Genomic DNA, 19,308 nt, shown 5'->3' on the forward strand with positions numbered 1-19,308 from the left:
GGAATGCTGAGGTCACCAGTTTGAAGCCCTGGGCTTGTTTTAAGGGGCATACCAAAAACAACTATGAGTTGATGCTTCTCGCTTCTCCCTCCCCCCATTGCCTTTCTCTCTCTCTCTCTCTCTCTCTCTCTCTCTCTCTCTCTCTCTCCCCTCCCTAAAATCAACAAATAAAATCATTAAAAAAAGAAAAACTTGGGAGGGGTACTTTCTTTTTTTCTTTTTTTAATGAATTAAAAACTTAAATATAAGGTCTGAAACCATAAAACTTCTAGAAGAAAACAGGCAGCCAACTTCTTGACATCGCTTTTAGTAATATTCTTTTGACTATGTCTCTGCAGGCAAGGAATACAAAAGAAAAGGTAAATAAGTGAGACTACATCAAACTAAAGAGTTTTTGCACAGAAAAGGAAAATGACAAAACAAAGACATCCTACTGAATGGGAGCATATATTTGCCATGATACATCTGATAAGGGGTTAATATCCAAAATATATAAAGAATTCCTACAACACAACTAAAAAAAAATCTGATTTAAAAATTGTCAGAGGGCTTGAGTAGACATTTCTCCATGGAAGACAATCAGATGGTCATTCAACATGAAAAGATGCTCATGTCACTAAAAATCAGAGAAGTGCTAATTAAAACCAGTGAGATACCACCTCACACCTGGAAAGAATGACTATCATCAATAAATCAACAAACAAGTGACAACAGTTGTTGGTGAGGAAGGGAACTTTCATGCACTGTTGTTAAGATTGCAAATTGGAGCAGCCCCTGCAAAAAACAGTTTGGAGGTTCTTCAAAAATTTTAAATTCGAACTACCGTATGACCCAGCAGTCCTACTTCTGGGTATTTATTTGAAGAAATCCAAAACACTAATTTGAAAAGATATATGTATCCCTATGTTCATTGCAGCAGTCTTTATAATAGCCAAGATATGAAAGCAATCCAGTGTCCATTGATAGATGATTAGATAAAGAAGAGGTGGTACATATATAATGAAAAATTATTCTGCCATAAAAAAGAATGAAATCTTTTACCATTTATGACAATGTAGATGAACCTAGAAGATGTTATGCTAATTAAAATAAGCCAGATAAACAAATACCATGTGATTTCACTTATCTGTAGGATCTAAAAAACAAATGAACAAACAAAATCAGAACAAACTCATAGATACAGAGAATAAACTGATGGTTGCTAGATAGAAGGAGGTTTGGAGAGCTGGTTGAAAAAGTGAACAGCTTGAGTGTGGGATCATAGACATGACACCATGGTCCCTGGCTTGAAGCCTAAGGTTACTGGCTTGAGCAAGGGGTCACTGGCTTGGCTGGAGCTCCCCCACCCCGTGAAAGCAATCAATGAACAACTAATTAAGATGCCATAACTACATGTTGATGCTTCTCATCTCTCTCCCTTCCTGTCTGTCTGTGTCTCTCTCACTAAATTAAAAAACGAAAGTGATGGGGATGTATATTGTAATAATTCTGTATGGTATCAGGTGAGTATTAGATTTATGGTGGGATTACTTTATAAGTTATTTAAATGTCTAACCAGCATGCTGTACACCTGAAACTAGTATAATATTGAATATCAACTGTAATTGAAGAAAATTTTAATTACAAATGAAATTATTTTAGAATTAAAAAAATAATTGACATTATGTAAGGGTTTATTTCTGGATTCTTAGGTATGTTCTATTAGTTTATGCTGTTATTCTTATTCCAGTACCACACTGTCCTGATTACTGTGGCTTTAAAATATGTTTTAAAATCAGGAAGTGTACGTTGTCCATCCTTATTCTTTTTTCTTTTTTAGTGTGCTGCGAGAGAGAGAGAGAGAGACAGACAGACAGACAGGAAGGGAGAGAAATGAGAAACATCAACTCGTAGTTGCGGCACCTTAGTTGTTCACTGATTGCTTTCTCATGTGTGCCTTGACACAGGGGTGTTCTAGCCGAGCCATTTGGGCTCAAGCCAGCAGGCTTGGGCTTCAAGCTAGCGACCTTTGGGCTCAAGCCAGCGACCATGGGATCATGTCTAAGATCCACACTCAAGCTGGCAATCCCACACTTGAGCTGGTGAGCCTGTGCTCAAGCCGGATGAACTCATGCTCAAGCCAGTGATCTCAGGGTTTTGAACCTGGGTCTTCAGCGTCCCTGGCCAATGCTTTGTCCACTGAACCACTTCCTGGTCAAGCCCAACTTATTCTTTTTAAAAATTCTTTTAACTAGTCTGGTTTCTTTGTGTTTCCATATAAATTATAATAATCAGCTTGTCAATTTCTGAAAAAAAAGCAGCTGAGAAATTGGTGGGGATGGTGTTGAATCTGTAGATCAGTTTGGGGAGATTTCTAACATTCCTGTAAGTCAGCGGTTCTCAACCTGTGGGTCGCAACCCCGGCGGGGGTGTCGAACAACCAAACACAGGGGTCGCCTAAAGCCATCGGAAATACATATTTTATTTAGGCGACCCCTGTGTTTTGGTCGTTCGACCCCGTCGGGGTCGCGACCCACAGGTTGAGAACCACTGCTGTAAGTAGAAAGATAATATTAGGAAGTTTAAAAGAAATATAATAAAAAGGAGATTACTCAAGGTAAAAGTGTAGGTTCCTTTAAAGCTTATATTTTAGTTTGTTAGCTTATGAAGTTTTGAAACATTTACCATTTATTGGTCAGATGGAAGTCTAATTACTCTGTGTTAATCCTGACTTAACCTTAATTTTTTGATAAAATGGTATAAGGCAGAATATATTACATGGAAGTTGGAAAGTTGATTTATTGTTTCTCTAGTGTAGATATTCTGACTCTAACATTGTCTTTAACAACTTAAAGTAGCAAAGAGAACTCTCAGACTCTACCTATGTTTCTCATTCTCACTTTTATTCTTTTTGCTCCATTTTTCTAAATCATTTTTTTTAATGTTTATATTATTGCTTTTAAAGAGAGGAAGGGAGAGACAGAGACAGGAACATCAGTCTGTTCCTGTATATGCCCTAACTAGGGATCTAGTCGGCAACCTCTGCACTTTGGATGACACCCCAACCAGCCAAGCTATCCGGCCAGGGTTCTAAATCATATCTAAATCTTATACTTTATGGCATGTTTACAAGGAATTGTAAAATACTCTGCCAATATCCCTTGTGAATGGAATACCTCCCACATATGTACAAATGTAAATACAAAATGAAAAAAGGGAGCAGCTGTTTTGAAGGTGATGCCAAGAACAATGTGGTAATGCTTTTCTATGAGTTGTACAGCAATGAGCTAGCTTGTGGTTTTTATTTGGATTAATGTGAGTAATTGTAAATTGTAGGGCAAAAGAGAAATAGGTAGACATTTTAAGGTATTGTTTCAAAAAAGTGTATTATGAATTTCCATTGCAACTTATGACAGTTTTTTTGTAATTTTGATGTTCTCATCCTTTTAACTTCTGCCTCTGCATTAGAAAGCAGTGCCTGTTGTGAGCTTTATAGTGATCTTTCTGCAGACAAGGTCTGATTTCATTTCACATTGGTAACAAGGAGGCTAGGTAAAGGGAGAATAATAGTATTTCATCTTTCACTACTGATTTCTATTCTACAGCCGAGCAGTCGGAGACCCTTGTGCATGAAGACAGATTTGTTCTATGGCCTCGGAGTTGGGTGCCGGGGACGATGGCGGCTGCACTGAGCTGGCAAAGCCCCTCTATCTTCAGTACCTGGAGAGGGCCCTCCGGTTGGACCATTTCCTGCGACAAACATCAGCCATCTTCAACAGGAATATATCTAGGTGTGCTAGTCCATCTTCCCACTATGAAGTTCAGCTGTATTCCTGATTCCCGTTGTTGCTGTAGATTTTAGGGTTAAAATACTTTATGGTTTTTAGCATGTTTGATATTCTTTTTTTTTTTTTTCAAATAAAACATGGTGAACTTATTTAAAGGATCAATTTCTTCTATAAAATGTTTAGTCTAGCCTAACCAGGTGATGGCGCAGTGGGTAGAGCGTCGAACTGGGATGTGGAGGACCCAGGTTCGAGACCCTGCTGAGGTTGCCAGCTTGAGCGTGGGCTCATCTGGTTTGAGCAAAGCTCACCAGCTGGGACCCAAGGTCGCTGGCTTGAGCAAGGGGGTTACTCTGTCTGCTGTAGCCCCACGGTCAAGGCACATATGAGAAATCAATGAACAACTAAGGTGTTGCAACGAAAAACTAATGATTGATGCTTCTCATCTCTCTCTGTTCCTGTTTGTCCCTATCCATCCCTCTCTCTGACTCTCTCTCTGTCTCTGAAAAAAAAAATGTTTAGACCTCTAAATATTATTTTGCTGGGTTAGCTCTGATTGTGGATTTACTATGCTTCAATTTATAGTGATGAAAGTGAAGATGGACTGGATGATAATAATCCCTTATTGCCTCAGTCTGGGGATCCCTTAATACAAGTTAAAGAAGAACCTCCAAATTCATTGCTTGGTGAAACTTCTGGAGCAAGCAGTTCTGGAATGTTAAACACCTACTCACTAAATGGAGTTCTACAGTCAGGTCAGTGTGGTGCGAGATCCCTCTTGAACTATCAGTTCTTTTGAGGCAGTCATCCTTTTATTTTATTATTCTTTATGTTTCTTTACACAGAATCAAAATCTGACAAAGGGAATTTATATAACTTCTCTAAGTTGAAGAAAAGCAGGAAGTGGCTAAAGGTAAGAGAAGACAGATTGTTTAGAATTCCAGTAACCTACTAACTACAAGTAAAAGGGAAATAGATTGATGCATTCTGGTACAGTGGCAGAGATTTTTGTAGACATGAGTCTTTTATTCTGAATGTGGTTTTTTGCAAAGATTACAGAGAAGAATCTGTAGAACTCAATGAAGTTCATGTTAGTAAACATTGTTGAATACGAAGCACTGTGAATCAAGGGAGTACAAGTATATATTAGATCCTGCCGTCAATGGCTCGAGATATTTAATCTACTTTTCATCAGACCTTGAGTAGTTGATTCATTCACTACATGTTGATTGAGCGCATCCTATGATCCAGATCCTGTTGCACATAGACAGGATTCCTGCCCTGTGGAGCTTACATGCTACTGGAGGGAGGAGTAAGTAATCCTGTAAAAAAATAAATATGGCTTTAAAGAAGTAACATTTTGCTTGACCTGGGGTGGCGCAGTGGATAAAGCGTTGACCTGGAATGCTGAGGTTGCTGGTTTGAAACACTGGGCTTTCCTGGTCAAGGCACATATGGGAAGCAACTACTATGAGTTGATGCTTCCTGCCTCTCCCCCTTCTCTCTCTCTCGCTCTCTCTCCCCCCCCAATCTTAAAAAAAAAATCAATAAAAATAAGTAACATTTCAACGGATGTCTGAATGATCAGACAGAACTATGTGAAGGTTTAAGATGTGAGCATTTCAGTCAGAAGAAATGACTGCAGAATTTCTGAGAAAGGAAGCAACTCAACATGTTTGGGGGAGAAAGAAGGCTGCAATGGCTAGAGGAGAGGGAATGAGGACATGGTAGAAGATGAGGTTAGAGAGCCTGATCTTTTAGGGCCTTTGTAAACCATGTGAAGGAATTTGTTTTTTACTCTAGTTACATTGGTAAGCCATTGAAGTCTTTATAAACAAGGGAGTGGCACCATCTGGTTAACCCTCTTAGAAGATTACTATAATTGGCCAAACTGAGTTAAGGATAACATTTCTTCTGTTGAAATTAATTATTTCTCTGTTTCATAATTCTCTTGTGAAGAGTGCAAAGTAACTTAAAGATATTCTTTTATTATTGTCACTAGGCCCTTTATAAAACTTATGTGTAAAAGACCCGATTTGCTTCATATGAGACTTTAAGTTCTTGGGAATGCAGAAAACTTTGCTTAGCCATCACATTTAAAAATTGAGGTGTAATTCCATAAAATCTACTTTTTTAAAGGGTATGATTTAGTAATTTCTAGTATATTTATAAAGTTTTGTGCATCCATCACTACTTTCTAATTCCAGGACATTTTCATCAGAAACACTTATGAAAGAAAGAAAGCTTGTACACATTAGCAGTAATTCTACATTCTCTACACCAACACTAATCTGTTTTCTGTCTCTACGATTTTGCCTATTCTGGACATTTCCTATACATGGAATCATGTAAATATGTTGCCTTTTGTGTCTGTTTTTTTTCACTTAGCATAATGTTTTCAAAGTTCATTCATGTTGTGGCTTATATTAGTACTTTATTCCCTTTTATCGATGAATAATATTTCATTATCTGTATAATAACACATTATTCATTCATCAGTGGATTTGGGGATTGTTTCTTTATTGGCCATCACATCTCACTTTCTACATTTCTTTATATCATATAGGTAGTTCTTTTGTATAGGTTTTTTTTTTTTTTTTTTTTGCTTTGGTATTTGACATTTAAACTATCTTATGTATAGGGTAATTCCTTAGTAAAATCTAGCTTTGTTGATGTTTATAGTATTTTTCATGTTTTAGTGCTCTTTAATTTGTGTCCACTGGGGTTAATTGGTATCATGTTGTTTTTCAGTTGAATTGGCAAAGAATAGTATTAGGGAAATTGGAGTGACTGTCCTCCAGCTTTTTTTGTGATTATTTTGGGATCTGGGAAAAAAAGCTTGTATTATAAAAGGAATTGCTTCATAGCAGAAGTTCCATTTCCATTTCCTCCCTTTTTCAGAGCATTCTGCTAAGTGATGAGTCCAGTGAGGCAGAGTCTCAGAGTGAAGACAATGATGAAGAAGAGGAGGAAGAAGAAGAAGAAGAAGAGGAAGAAGAGCTCAATCTCAGTAGAGAAGAACTTCATAACATGTTGCGGCTGCACAAATATAAGAAACTTCACCAGAATAAGTACAGTAAAGACAAGGAGGTAAGAATTTCTGGAGCCTCCTCAGATCTTCATGCTGGGTATTTATTCCTTGAGTTACATTCATTGAAGATACATTATTTTAACTTTATATTTAGATGGTGGTGAATGACAGCTTTATTAATATATATTTCACATTCCAAAATAATTTCAGCCTTCTAATGTACACAGTTCATTGGTTTTTAGTATATTCATAGAGTTTTTAAATTTTTTTATTTTTTAGAGATACAGAGAGTGTCAGAGAGAAGGATAGATAGGAACAGACAGACAGGAATGGAGAGAGATGAGAAGCATCAATCATCAATTTTTCATTGTGACACCTTAGTTGTTCATTGATTGCTTTCTCATATATGCCTTGACCGTGGGCCTTCAGTAGACCAAATAACCCCTTGTTCGAGCCAGTGACCCTGGGTCCAAGCTGGTGAGCTTTGCCCAAACCAGATGAGCCAACGCTCAAGCTGGGGACCTTGGGGTCTCGAACCTGGATCCTCCGCATCCCAGTCTGACGCTCTATCCACTGTGCTACCTCCTGATCAGGCTTATAGAGTTGTTTAACTGTTATCACTATCTAATTCAGATTATTTTCTCTAAAAAGAAACTCTACTTTCCTTAGCTGTAGTCCCCATTCTCCTTTTATTTTAGCTCTAGGCAGTCATCAGTTCACCACTTGTCTCTATAAATAAACTATTCTAAATAGTTCCTACAAATGGAAAACTATGTCCTTTGTATCAGCTTCTCTCACTTAGCACAGTGTTTTTAAGGTTCACTTATATTGTAGCATATATCAGTACTTTGCTTCTTTTTATTGCCAAATAACATTCCATTGTATGGGCATACCACATTTTATTTATCCATGCATGAGATGATGAACTAATTGGATTGTTTATACATTTTGGCTTTTATGAGTCTTATATATGAATAGTGAGTTGCTTCCACTTTTGGCTATTACGAATAATGCTGCCATGAAGATTTAATTTCAAGTTTTTGGTGTGAACATTTTCATTTCTCTTGAGTATATATGTAGGAGAGGAGTCACTGGGTCATAAAGTAATTTTATGCTTACCGTTGTAAGGAACTATAGACTATTCTCTAAAGTGGCCACACTATTTTAAATTTAGTGGGCTTTTTCTTTTAAATATGGTTGTTCTTTCGAAGTATTCTGCCTTGAAAAAAACTCCCTTTCTTCACACACTAATATTAGATTGATGATAGTTTTAAATGGCAGTTATTTGAATGCTATTACCAAAACCTTCTGATTCTTTTTAAAAACTTTTTTAAAACTTTTTTTTTAAATTTTGGGGTAAGGAGAGCGAGAGAGAGGGAGACACAGAGAGAGAGAGAGTGAGAAGGGTAGGAGGAACGGGAAGCATCAATTTCCATATGTGCCTTGACCACAGGCCTTCAGCAGACCAAGTAACCCCTTGCTCGAGCCAGCGACCTTGGGTCCAAGCTGGTGAGCTTTTTTTTTTTTTTTTCCTCAAGCCAGATGAGCCCGCGCTCAAGCTGGCAACCTCGGGGTCTCAAACCTGCATCCTTCCGCATCCCAGTCCGATGCTCTATCCACTGCGCCACCACCTGGTCAGGCAAAGACTTTTGATTTTTGACAGAAGTGTAGCACTTTGTACATAATGAGCAATATAGCATATTTGAAAATCTAAAAACTTCCCAGCAATTTGTTAAGGTTCAGAGTGCGTTCAGGAAGCTTTGAATAATATGCTAAAGGTTGTAAGCCTATAGAAGTGATAAAAATAAGATATCTGACTGTTTTAAGACAAAGAGTTTCTTCTTAAGGTACAGTGCTAAAGCATTCGATGCTCGAAAAAAATAATTTTTTTTTTTTTTTTTTGAGAGAGGCAGGGGGAAAGACAGGAACATCAAGTTGCTCTTGTATGTGCCCTGACTGGGGAATTGAACCGGCAACTCTCGTGCTCCAGGACAACACTCCAACCAACTGAACTGCCTGGCCAGGGCTTAATTTTTTTATTGATTTTTAGAGAGACAGCGTAAAGAAGAGAAAGGGGGGGGGACGGGAAGCTTTCATTTGTTGTTCACTCAGTTGTGCATTCTTTGGTTGCTTCCCTTGTGTGCTCTGACCGTTGATCGAACTTGCAACCTTGTTGTTTTGGGATGACACTTAACCGACTAAGCTACCAGCCAAGGCTTTTTTTTTTAATTGAAGTAAAAATGTACATATGGGAAAGGCCACAGATTTTAAGTATACAGCATGATGAATGCTCATTTAATTTTGACCTTTGGCAGAGAACCTTGTAAGAGTTCTTGATGTAACTCTTCTTTCCTAATTTCAGTCCTTGAACAACTCATTTGGCTATAATTCAGGAAAAGAGATTTGATAGTAGATGACCTAATTTTAATTTATACTCATATTTACTCATTAGTAATAAATGTGATGGAATTAATGTGAGAATTGGGCATCAATTTGAATGGAATGTTTAAAAGGATTAACTACTCCCAGGAAAGAAAAAAAATAGATTATTCATATGTTATAATTCTGGCAATTATAGGCACTATTCATAATACTGTCAGACTCCCTTAGTGGGAGATGAAGAGAGAAGACTTGAAAGATTGAAGAGTTGGGATGCCTGGTAACCATTTGAACCAAATGTAAGACTATAACAACAGGCATCAGAAATCTTGGAGAATCTGAGGACCTGTTGGTAACAGAAATATGATTTATATCTTGTTGATGAATTCCAAAAGGAGATCTTTCTGCGATGAATTGCATCTCAAATACAGAGTGGGGCAAAAGTAGATTTATAGTTGTAAGTGAAATACAGAGTTTATTCTTGTAGTATTATTTATTATTATTGTATCATTTTCCAAATGAACAACTGTAAACCTCTTTTTGCTCCACTCCTGGTGTGTTAAGATGAAGTAAATACTCTGGTGGAGATTCAGAAGCATGAGAGTTTTCTTTCTTAATTTCCAACAATTTGCCATGTGCATAGCTGATGAATCCATTTTGTTTTGAAGTTTAGGAAATAATTCACTTTGATGAACTTAATCTTTATTGGTCTCTTTATGGGAAGTATTTAGGAGCTATGGTTTTTCTCCGGCTGAGCTTTTTGTAGTAAAGATGATTGGAAGACTGGGCTATAGAACACAGGCCTTATAAGGATCACTGTCTTTGCCTGCTTCAGTTGCAGCAGTACCAGTACTACAGCGCAGGCCTGCTCTCCACGTATGACCCTTTCTATGAGCAACAACGTCACCTTCTTGGACCCAAAAAAAAGAAATTTAAGGAGGAAAAAAAACTTAAAGGTGAGCATATTGACCTGCCTTCCACATTTACTCATTCTTAGTTCCAGGATTTTGTATGGCCTCCTGATACATTTGGACTTCAAACATAATCCATTTACTTTATCTGAAAAACACTAGTCTCCCCTATCTAATTAATTTTTTTTTGTTTGTATTTTTGTTTTTTGGGGTTTTTTTTGTATTTTTCTGAAGTTGGAAATGGGGAGGCAGGCAGATTTCCCGCATGCGCCTGACCGGGATCCACCCGGCATGCCCACCAGGGGGCGAGGCTCCGCCCATCTGGGCCGTTGCTCTGTTGCAACCAGAGCCATTCTAGCACCTGAGGCAGAGGCCAGAGAGCCATCCTCAGTGCCTGGGGCCAACTCTGCTCCATTGGAGCCTTGGCTGCGGGAGGGGAAGAGAGAGACAGAGAGGAAGGAGAGGGGGAGGGGTGGAGAAGCAGATGGACGCTTCTCCTGTGTGCCCTGGCCGGGAATCGAACCCGGGACTCCTGCACGTTAGGCCGACGCTCTACCACTGAGCCAACCAGCCAGGGCCTATCTATTTAGTTTTAAGTATTATTAACCTTATTTCATATTTGGTTTATGATCTTTTCTGGAATTATGAAGACATAAGAACTATGGATTTCTAGTTTATTTCAATTAGTTTATTTCTTTTTTTTCCTATTTACTCTTCAAATGTCGAAAATGCTCTGGGAGTGGAAGAAGTTGGTTATGCACAGAGAAATCTGAAGAGAAACCTGAAGTGTTGGGAATAAGTTATAATTGTTGCTATATGTGGTGATTTAAAAGACATGACCTGATAATTTTCTGTAGTATTCTTTGCATGTTTGCCAGGAAGTGTCCTTTCCTGTCTTACTGAGCTTTAAGCTGCTGGAAATCAGGAAGGAAATAGGAAGGGAAAGTTAAACTAGCTGTACAAGGTTGATTTTATTCCCTTGAAGGTATGAACTCAGACTCTTTTCAGCCTTCTTCCCTTCTTTCCCCACACCTCCTTGTTTATCTCTCTTTCCTCATCCTTTACATCCTCCTTCTCCAATTAAGTTTTTGTTCCATGTGTAATTTTCTCCTCACAGGTTAGCGTCATATTAATACATTTTTTCTTTTGTTATTTCTCTTTATAGTTACCTTACACTGCCACCAAGTAGAAATGTTGCCTTCCTTTTGACCATTATTTGAGCCCATTATACTTTATAAACTTTATTTCCTGTTGTTGAATTAAAAAGAAATTCAGTTTCTAGGTTTTATGTATTCTCTGTCATGTAAACAGAGGGAGTATCCAATATTCCTTCCAAGGCAGTGAGATCTTCCTCTTGGAATATTCATAGGCCTGAATAGATAAAGGGATAAACATTGTCAGCCTCAGGTGGAATGAGGGAAGAACCTTGAATTTTCTTAAAAGTGATGAGGTTGTTTTATTGCTGTCCCCTGTGGAAGGGAAGAAATGCAGGTTTCTGAGAGTCTGTTTCCTTTGCAGCCAAGTTGAAAAAAGTGAAGAAAAAAAGGCGAAGAGATGAAGAACTTTCCTCTGAAGAATCCCCTCGTCGCCACCACCACCAGACCAAAGTCTTTGCAAAATTCTCTCATGATGCACCTCCTCCTGGCATCAAGAAGAAGCACTTATCCATTGAGCAGCTTAATGCTCGTCGCAGGAAAGTATGGCTCAGCATTGTGAAAAAGGAACTACCAAAGGTAAATGAGTGCCTCCAGTTATAGCTGATGGCGAGAGTGTTTTCTCTGCTTGCCTTTGAAAGAGGAGCTGTGAGAGGTAGATACCTTCATTCTTCAGAAGGGAAACTCATCTGCTGGAATGAAGAAAATGCTGAGAAGTACTCTCTTCAGTTAACTATTTTTCTAGAACTTGATTAGAATTCACAAGACACATAATTGTGTGATGCTTCTTGGCCAAAAAAATGGAGAGAAAACTCCGGTAGCCATGTGGAAAAATATAAAATTAGATCTGTCTCCCACTTACAGTCCAAATTGATTAGGGATTGCCATGTAAGAAAATGAACGAAACCATCCAAATACTAGAAGAGAACAATTGCATTCCTGTTTAACCTTTGCTTAGAAAAAGAGTTTCTAACTGTGATTAAGCATTCAGAAACAGTAAAAGAAAATATTGATATATTTGACTACACAGAATTTTGAATGAAGAAAGACAACTGGCAAGCTAGGAGAGGTTATTTGCAGTATATATACCACTAGAAAGCCCGGCGGTCATATGAAATGACCGCTGTTCTAGATATTATAAATTGTAATTAAAATGATTTGTGCAAAGGTGTCTGCTAATTCAAACTGAATTACTCAGGGCAGGCGGCGAGGACGCCCCTTTGCTTAGGTGCCCCACGGGGTTTCCTCCTTCTACTTGCTTAATTGCTTAAAGTAGAGTGCAATGAAGGAATCCACTGGCGGTACATTTCTTAAGAGCCACCGCTAGCTCAATAAATAAAGGTGATTTAAATATGTTTTAATCCTTTTTGCGTTTCGGTCAGCATTACTCTGTTGTTTTTTTGCATTTCTCTCCTGCCTTTGTTCAAGGGACTCATTTTGTCGAGACAGGCTTTTTTGTCTGAGGCAAGCCTTGTTTCTCTATGCTCATCAGTCTCATTTTGCCGAGAACGACGCATTTGCTCTGCGACTGAAGCAAGCCTTGTCTTTCTCTGCTCAGTGGTTTCTTTTTGTCGAGAAAGCTGTTTTTGTGCAGCTTTAGCTCCTTTTCTCTCCTCTTCAGTGCTGTATTTTCTAGGAGGCATTCTTAAAAGAAATTATGTTAAGACGTAGTTTTTATGTAAAACAGATGATTGCCAATGCAAACAAATGTTCACCTTCCCCCTGACCCGCTCAATTTGCGTTCAGCCGTGGCAACTTCACCCCATTGGCTAGTACAGTTACGCAAGCAACCAATAAGCTATCAGCGACAGACACTTAAGCCACATATAATAAAGATGTCAAAGAGCAATTATTGCTAATATATAAATAACTTAAAATTTTAGGGACAAAGGACCACAAATTCAGTAGACAAATTGAAAATGACATAAATAGACAATTCACAAAGATATAAAAATGACCCTCAAACATAGTAAAAATTTTCCAAGTCTCTCATAATTGGAGTAATACAAATTAAAATAACATATATATACCATTTGTTATCTATTACACAGGCACAAATTTAAAAATATGAGAACACATTCTGTTAAGGAGGCTGTAGGGAAATAGGCACTCTCATGCAATGCAGCTAGGATTGCAAATTGGAAGGAAAGTTGGCAGTACCTAGCAGTCTACATATGCACTTACCTTTCAAACTAGCACTTCCATTTTAGGAATCCACCCTGAAGCTTAACCTTCAACAATACAAAATACATGTAAACAAGGTTATTCATTGCAGCATTATAGAAACATTCCACATGTCCATATATGGGGCTTGAATTAAACAATGGTACACAGTGGATTATTATGATCTACACAGTGGATTATTATGCTGCTGTGAAAAGAACAAAGACAACCTCTCTGAACTAATATGAAGAATTTCATATTGTTATGTGCAAAAAAGTAAAACACAAGTATTTACCTTTTTTATTTTAATTTATTGATTTTAGAGAAAGAGGAAAAGAGAAAAAAACATCAATTCCATTTATTTATGCATTCATTGGTTGATTCATTGATTTCAGAGATAGAGAGGAAGGGGGGGGTAGAGAGAGGGGGAGAAAAAAAGAAGGAGAGGGAACCATTGATTTGCTGATTCACTTAGTTTTGCATTTATCGGTTGCTTCCTGGCCCAGGATCAATTCTGTAACCTTGATGTATCGGGATGACACTCTTAACCAACTGAACTACCTGGCCAGGGCTAATTTAGAGTAGTAATTACCTTTTATATAAGAAAAAGAGAATATAGAAAATGCACAAGTATATGCTCATTTGTACAAAATAAATTCAAGAAGGATAAACCAGAAACTAAAGTGATTGGTTCCTTATAGGAAGAGATGGGAAAAGGGTAGAAAAAGGGAAGGAATAGGAACAGGGTAGCAGGGATCAGGAGGGAGTCTTTGGGTATATCTGTTTGTATAGTGCTGATTTTTAGAACCATAGTAATGTTTTACATAGTCCTGATATATATATCCCCAAAATAAACAAAAGTTAAACCAACCAAGATGAAGGTGGAGATGGAGGTTGGTTGTATATGTAGATAAAAGGAATAAAAGCAGGAACAAATGAACTGAATTATATTAGAAATGATTAACACTCAAGTTGAGTGACTTCGTAATAAAAAGACTCACTTAAGCCCTGGCCAGGTAGCTTAGTTGGTTAGAGCATTATCCTGATCATGCCAAGGTTGCAGGTTTGACCCTTACCTAGTCAGGGCACATACAAGAAGTAACTGATGAATGCATAAATAAGTGGAACAACAAATTTCTCTCTCTCTCTCTCTAAAATAAAAAAAAACTCACCCAAGTGAGAACAGTATTTTGACCGAATATGTAAAGCTAAAGAACAAAAGAGCTTTACATAAATGCCATGGCTGACAAAGTAAAAGTGTTTCTCACAGGCAAATGATTTAGCACTTTTGAAACTACTTTACCTGGCTGATTGGCTCAGTGTAAGAGTGTCAGCCTGACATAGAAGTCCCAGGTTTGATTTCTGGTTAGGGCAGATAGAAGAAACGACCATCTGCTTCTCCACATCTTCCCCTTCTCCCTCTCTCTTCCTCCCCTTTCCCACAGCTATGGCTCAAATGGTTGGAGCAAAGTTGGCCCCTGGTGCTGAGCATGGCTCCAGGGCCTCACCTCAGGCACTAAAAATAGCTTGGTTGCTGAGAAACAAAGCAGCAGCCCCAGATGGGCAGAGCATCGCCCTAGTAGGAGGCTTGCTGGGTGGATCCTCATCAGGGTGTATGTAGGAGTCTGTCTTTCTGCCTCCCCGCCTCTCAGTTAAAAAAAAAAAACAACAACAACTAGTTTATATATAATATACATATTAGGATTGAACAAATAAATATATTGTAGATGAGAGCCTGTTTCTCACTGTTGAAGAAAGAAATTATAAGTAAGGAAAAGGGAAGAGGAAAGATAAAATGAAATTTGTGAAGTTTAGAACCAGAGATATCAGTATAAATTCATGTTTTTTTCCTTTAAAATTTATTGTGTTTACATGGTTTTCATGTGTCCCACTCAGTATAACATCCTCCACACACCGCAGTGTGCTCCCCTACATATATATAGTAAATACAGAAATACAGATGCGTATGTATGCATGGATTTAGTGTGCATTTATTTTTTTTCTAACTGTTTGCTGAGAGGGCCTAGGAGCAGTGGACACCCCAGTAACAATGTATACACCTAGCATCTAGACCTTGATTTCTTCTAAACACCTTATATCCTCTAGTAAAAAGAACTAGGACCTGCCTGGTGGCAGCGCAGTGGATAAAGTGTTGATCTGAGAACTAAGGTCTCAGGTTTGAAACCCCGAGGTTGCCAGTTTGAGCGCTGGCTCATCTGACTTGAGCAAGGGGTCACTCGCTCAGCTAGAGCCTCAGCTCCGGGCACATACAAGAAGCAATCAAGAAAGAAAAAGAACTAGTGCTCCTAGTTCCTGGAGGAGTAGTTTATTCCAGAACTTGGCAGGGAAAATACAAAGTAAGCCTTAAACATCTGTGGTGCCAGAATGTAAGGGAAGGCTTGAAAAAAGATGGGGGGAGGGGTTGTCAGAGCACAGGAGCTGAACTGAGGGAGCCACTTATGACCAAAGTTAGAGTTATTTGAGCAACAAAATATAATTCTGTATTTTAACCCATAGTATAAAGAAATATTTTTGAGTTCATACTGTTATAAATAAATGAATAAACAAAAAGATAAGGTAGAAGGAACAACTCTTCTTTACAGTAGAATTCCAATGAATAAGTATAGAAGGAAGGAATGCAATATAGAATCATTGTGCAGTAATAATTGTTGCAGACTGAATCCATTGATGAGTGCTGAAATTAGAGAGCAAAAGTTAAAGGAGAAAGCACTTGCGTAGACTCAAAGCATCTGTCTCAGCATACATAGTAGTACAAAGGGAAAGATAGTAACTAAATGTAAATGGTAAAAACTGACAGAATGCACTTTAACCAAGTGATCAATGTAAACATCACTAGTAATATAAATTTTGACATCATGAACTCCTTGATGTGATGTGCTGAGAATAATACATCAAATTCTGTGGAGTTCTGCCAAAATGCATAATGTCATTTCATTCATGAGGAAATACCAGAAAACCACAAATTTTGGGACATTCTAAAGAATAACTGGTTGGTGCCTTTCAGAAGTGTCAAAGACATGAAAGAGATTGAGGACATGTTAGATACCGGAAAATACTAAGGAGAATAGCATCTAAATGCAATGTGGGATCCTGTATAGGATCATGGATCAGTAAAAGGATATTAGTGGAAAAATTGATGACATTCAAATAAGACTTGTGGTTTAGTTAATATTTTACCATTATTAAATTCCTTTCTTAAAAATTGTACTATGGTGCCTGACCTGTGGTGGCACAGTGGATAAAGCATCGATCTGGAAATGCTGAGGTCGCCGGTTCGAAACCCTGGGCTTGCCTGGTCAAGGCACATATGGGAGTTGATGCTTCCAGCTCCTCCCTCCCTTCTCTCTCTCTCTGTCTCTCTCTCCTCTCTCTCTCTCCTCTCTAAAATGAATAAATAAAATAAAAAATAATAATAAAAAAAATTTAAAAAAAAAAAATTGTGCTATGGTTGCCTGATCTGTGGTGGCGCAGTGGGTAAAAGCATCGACCTGGAACACTGAGGTCGCCATTTCGAAACCCCAGGCTTGCCTGGTCAAGGCACATATGAGAGTTGATGCTTTCTGCTCCTCCCTCTGTTCTTTCTATCTCTTTCCTCTCTCTGTCTCTTTCTCTCTCTGTGTCTCCTCTCTCTAAAAAAATGTATAAAATATTTAAAAAATAAATTGTAAAAAATAAAAGAATTATTAAAAAAATATATTGTACTATGGTTATATAACGTGCTAAAATTAGGGAAAGCAAGTGAAGGGATGTAAGGGAACTGTACTACACTGCTCAGGGGGATACTTCAAAATAAATATGAAGTGATTAAAAAAGCATTTGATTTTGTTTTTATTAAACAAGAACATTAGAAAAGCAAACAACCAAAGTTGTTCAATTATGCAAATGAGTTGCAAAACCAACTTTAATTTCATTGGTGAAAATGCACTATACAAAAGGCTGAAAGTACTAAAGTGTCCACGCTTTCATATTCATTTTGAAATACCCCTAATTTTTGTGAGCAGTATTTTTTTGCAAATTTTCTATAAGTCTAAAATTAGTTCAAAACAAAAAGTTTAAAAAAATATATGGCAAGAATAAAACGAGGAACTGCCAGATACCCTTTACTCATATATGGCAATTGTTTGTCTCATTTGCTTTTTTTACATAAATAAATGTATACTTTTTTCTCCCCCATTTTGAAAGTTTGAGACTTTGTACTAAACTCACTCCTAATAATTCATTGTGAGTTTCCTATGAAAAAGGACATCTTGTCATATATAACCAGAATGGAGCTATAAAAATGATGTGATCCACAGACCATATTCAGATTTCATCAGTTGTTTCAACAATATTCTCCACAGTGCTTTTTTTCTTTACTGATTTAATCCAGGATACAGATTCAGTCTAGAACTACATGTTGCATTTAGTTTTCAAGTCTCTAATCTCCTTTAGTCTAAACAGTTTCTCAGATTTCATCTTTCATGACATTGTTAATTTTGAAGAGTATAGGCCAGTTATTTTGTAGAATGTCTCTGAGTTTGGGTTTGTGTGATGTTACCTCATGCTTAGATTTAAATTATGCATTTTTGGCGAGATTACCAGGATAGTGACGTGTCCTCTGTATATCACATCAGGAGACACATATTGGTGTTACTAGCTTTGATCCCTTGTTATGGTGGTTTTTCTCTATTGTACAATTACTACTTTTCCTCTAGAAATTTATGAGTATTCTGGAAAGAGTATGTATGAGTATTGCTGAGAAAAGTTATGAGGAAACATGCTTTGTATCTGCTGTAGAGGCTTCAGATGATGTCCTTTCTATGATAAGAAATTGAATGGAAATATTTGAGATTCTTGTTTTTAAAGTGACAATAGCTGCTTAAGAATTAGTAAGAGAAAGTTTTGATAAAATGCCTTAAAAATTCCTTAACCAAGGCCCTAGCCGGTTGGCTCAGTGGTAGAGTGTTGATCTGGTGCGTGGATGTCCCCATGTTCAATTCCTGGTCAGGGCACTCAGGAGAAGCGACTATCTGTCCCTTTTCCTGTCCCTTTTCCCCTCTCCCTTCTCTCTTTTTCTATCTTTTCATCTCCCACAGCTATGGCTCAGTTGATTCAAGTGCATCAGCCCCAGGTGCTGAGGATGGCTCCTCCACCTTAGGTGCTCAGTTACAAGCATGGCCCCAGATGGGCAGAACATCGGCCCTAGACAGGGTTGTTGGCTGGATCCTGGTCGGGGTGCATGCAGGAGTCTGTCTCTCTATCTCTCCTCCTCTAACTTGGAAAACAAAAAAAAATTCCTTAAGACAGTGAGTTGGGAATATTATATATAGAAACAGTTTCCATGCCCTCTGTAACTTTGAACCCATTGTTTCTTCAGAATCAGAGGGAGAGCTCATTAATAGAGAGCCACTCAGCTCTGCCTCTTCGGTTTCTTCTCCCATGACAAATGAACCGTCATGGGAAATTCGGTTTTTTATTGAGATTTTTTTTTTAACTGAAGGAGGAAGACATAAAAAAAATAGCTTGGGGTTGCTGAGTCATCTTCTGTTAGTTCTGACTCAGAATTTTTTGTTGTAGAAGAGGTTGCTTAAGTGGTGGCAGAAATTGAGTAATAGTGGCAGCAGGTTTGCCCTGACTGGAGGTGGGGCTAAAATCACAAACTGGGAGGCTAGTTTACCTTCTAATAATTTCTGTATCTGAGTGCCCTGCTATCTCAATTTCTTTGCAGATCGGCCTAGGAAAGCAATATATTTTAATCAGGATGATACTAGGGTTAGAGTGTGGTATTAGATTTTCCTAGGCCACTTCAAACCTTAAACTTAAATTCTCTCCAAAAGTGTACATACTGAGGACTCTAGGGTAGTGACAGCACCAGGTTGTTCTTCTTTAGTAGTTTTATGTGTGGT

At 38.0% G+C, this 19,308-nt stretch overlaps 1 protein-coding gene and 1 non-coding gene across 7 annotated transcripts in view; one reads left to right on the forward strand and one right to left on the reverse strand.

Moving 5' to 3' along the window:
- INO80 (INO80 complex ATPase subunit) overlaps positions 1 to 19,308 on the forward strand; it is a 174,984-nt gene that overhangs the window by 45,019 nt on the left and 110,657 nt on the right. For 4 of the 6 annotated variants that reach the window (XM_066344251.1, XM_066344245.1, XM_066344248.1 and 1 more), the window contains exons 2-7: positions 3,585 to 3,770; positions 4,350 to 4,519; positions 4,610 to 4,677; positions 6,666 to 6,854; positions 10,010 to 10,130; positions 11,604 to 11,818. In XM_066344251.1, the coding sequence (XP_066200348.1) occupies positions 3,628 to 3,770; positions 4,350 to 4,519; positions 4,610 to 4,677; positions 6,666 to 6,854; positions 10,010 to 10,130; positions 11,604 to 11,818 (906 nt within the window). In that variant the 5' untranslated portion in view covers positions 3,585 to 3,627. The remainder of the gene's footprint in view (positions 1 to 3,584; positions 3,771 to 4,349; positions 4,520 to 4,609; positions 4,678 to 6,665; positions 6,855 to 10,009; positions 10,131 to 11,603; positions 11,819 to 19,308) is intronic. The other 2 variants (XM_066344246.1, XM_066344249.1) reach the window with 1 other exon arrangement.
- On the reverse strand, positions 10,588 to 10,663 carry TRNAV-AAC (transfer RNA valine (anticodon AAC)). The gene has a single exon. It is a non-coding gene; the product is annotated as a tRNA-Val (tRNA).

Source organism: Saccopteryx leptura, chromosome 6 (genome assembly GCF_036850995.1).
Source record: "Saccopteryx leptura isolate mSacLep1 chromosome 6, mSacLep1_pri_phased_curated, whole genome shotgun sequence".
NCBI classification, from domain to species: Eukaryota; Metazoa; Chordata; class Mammalia; order Chiroptera; family Emballonuridae; genus Saccopteryx; species Saccopteryx leptura.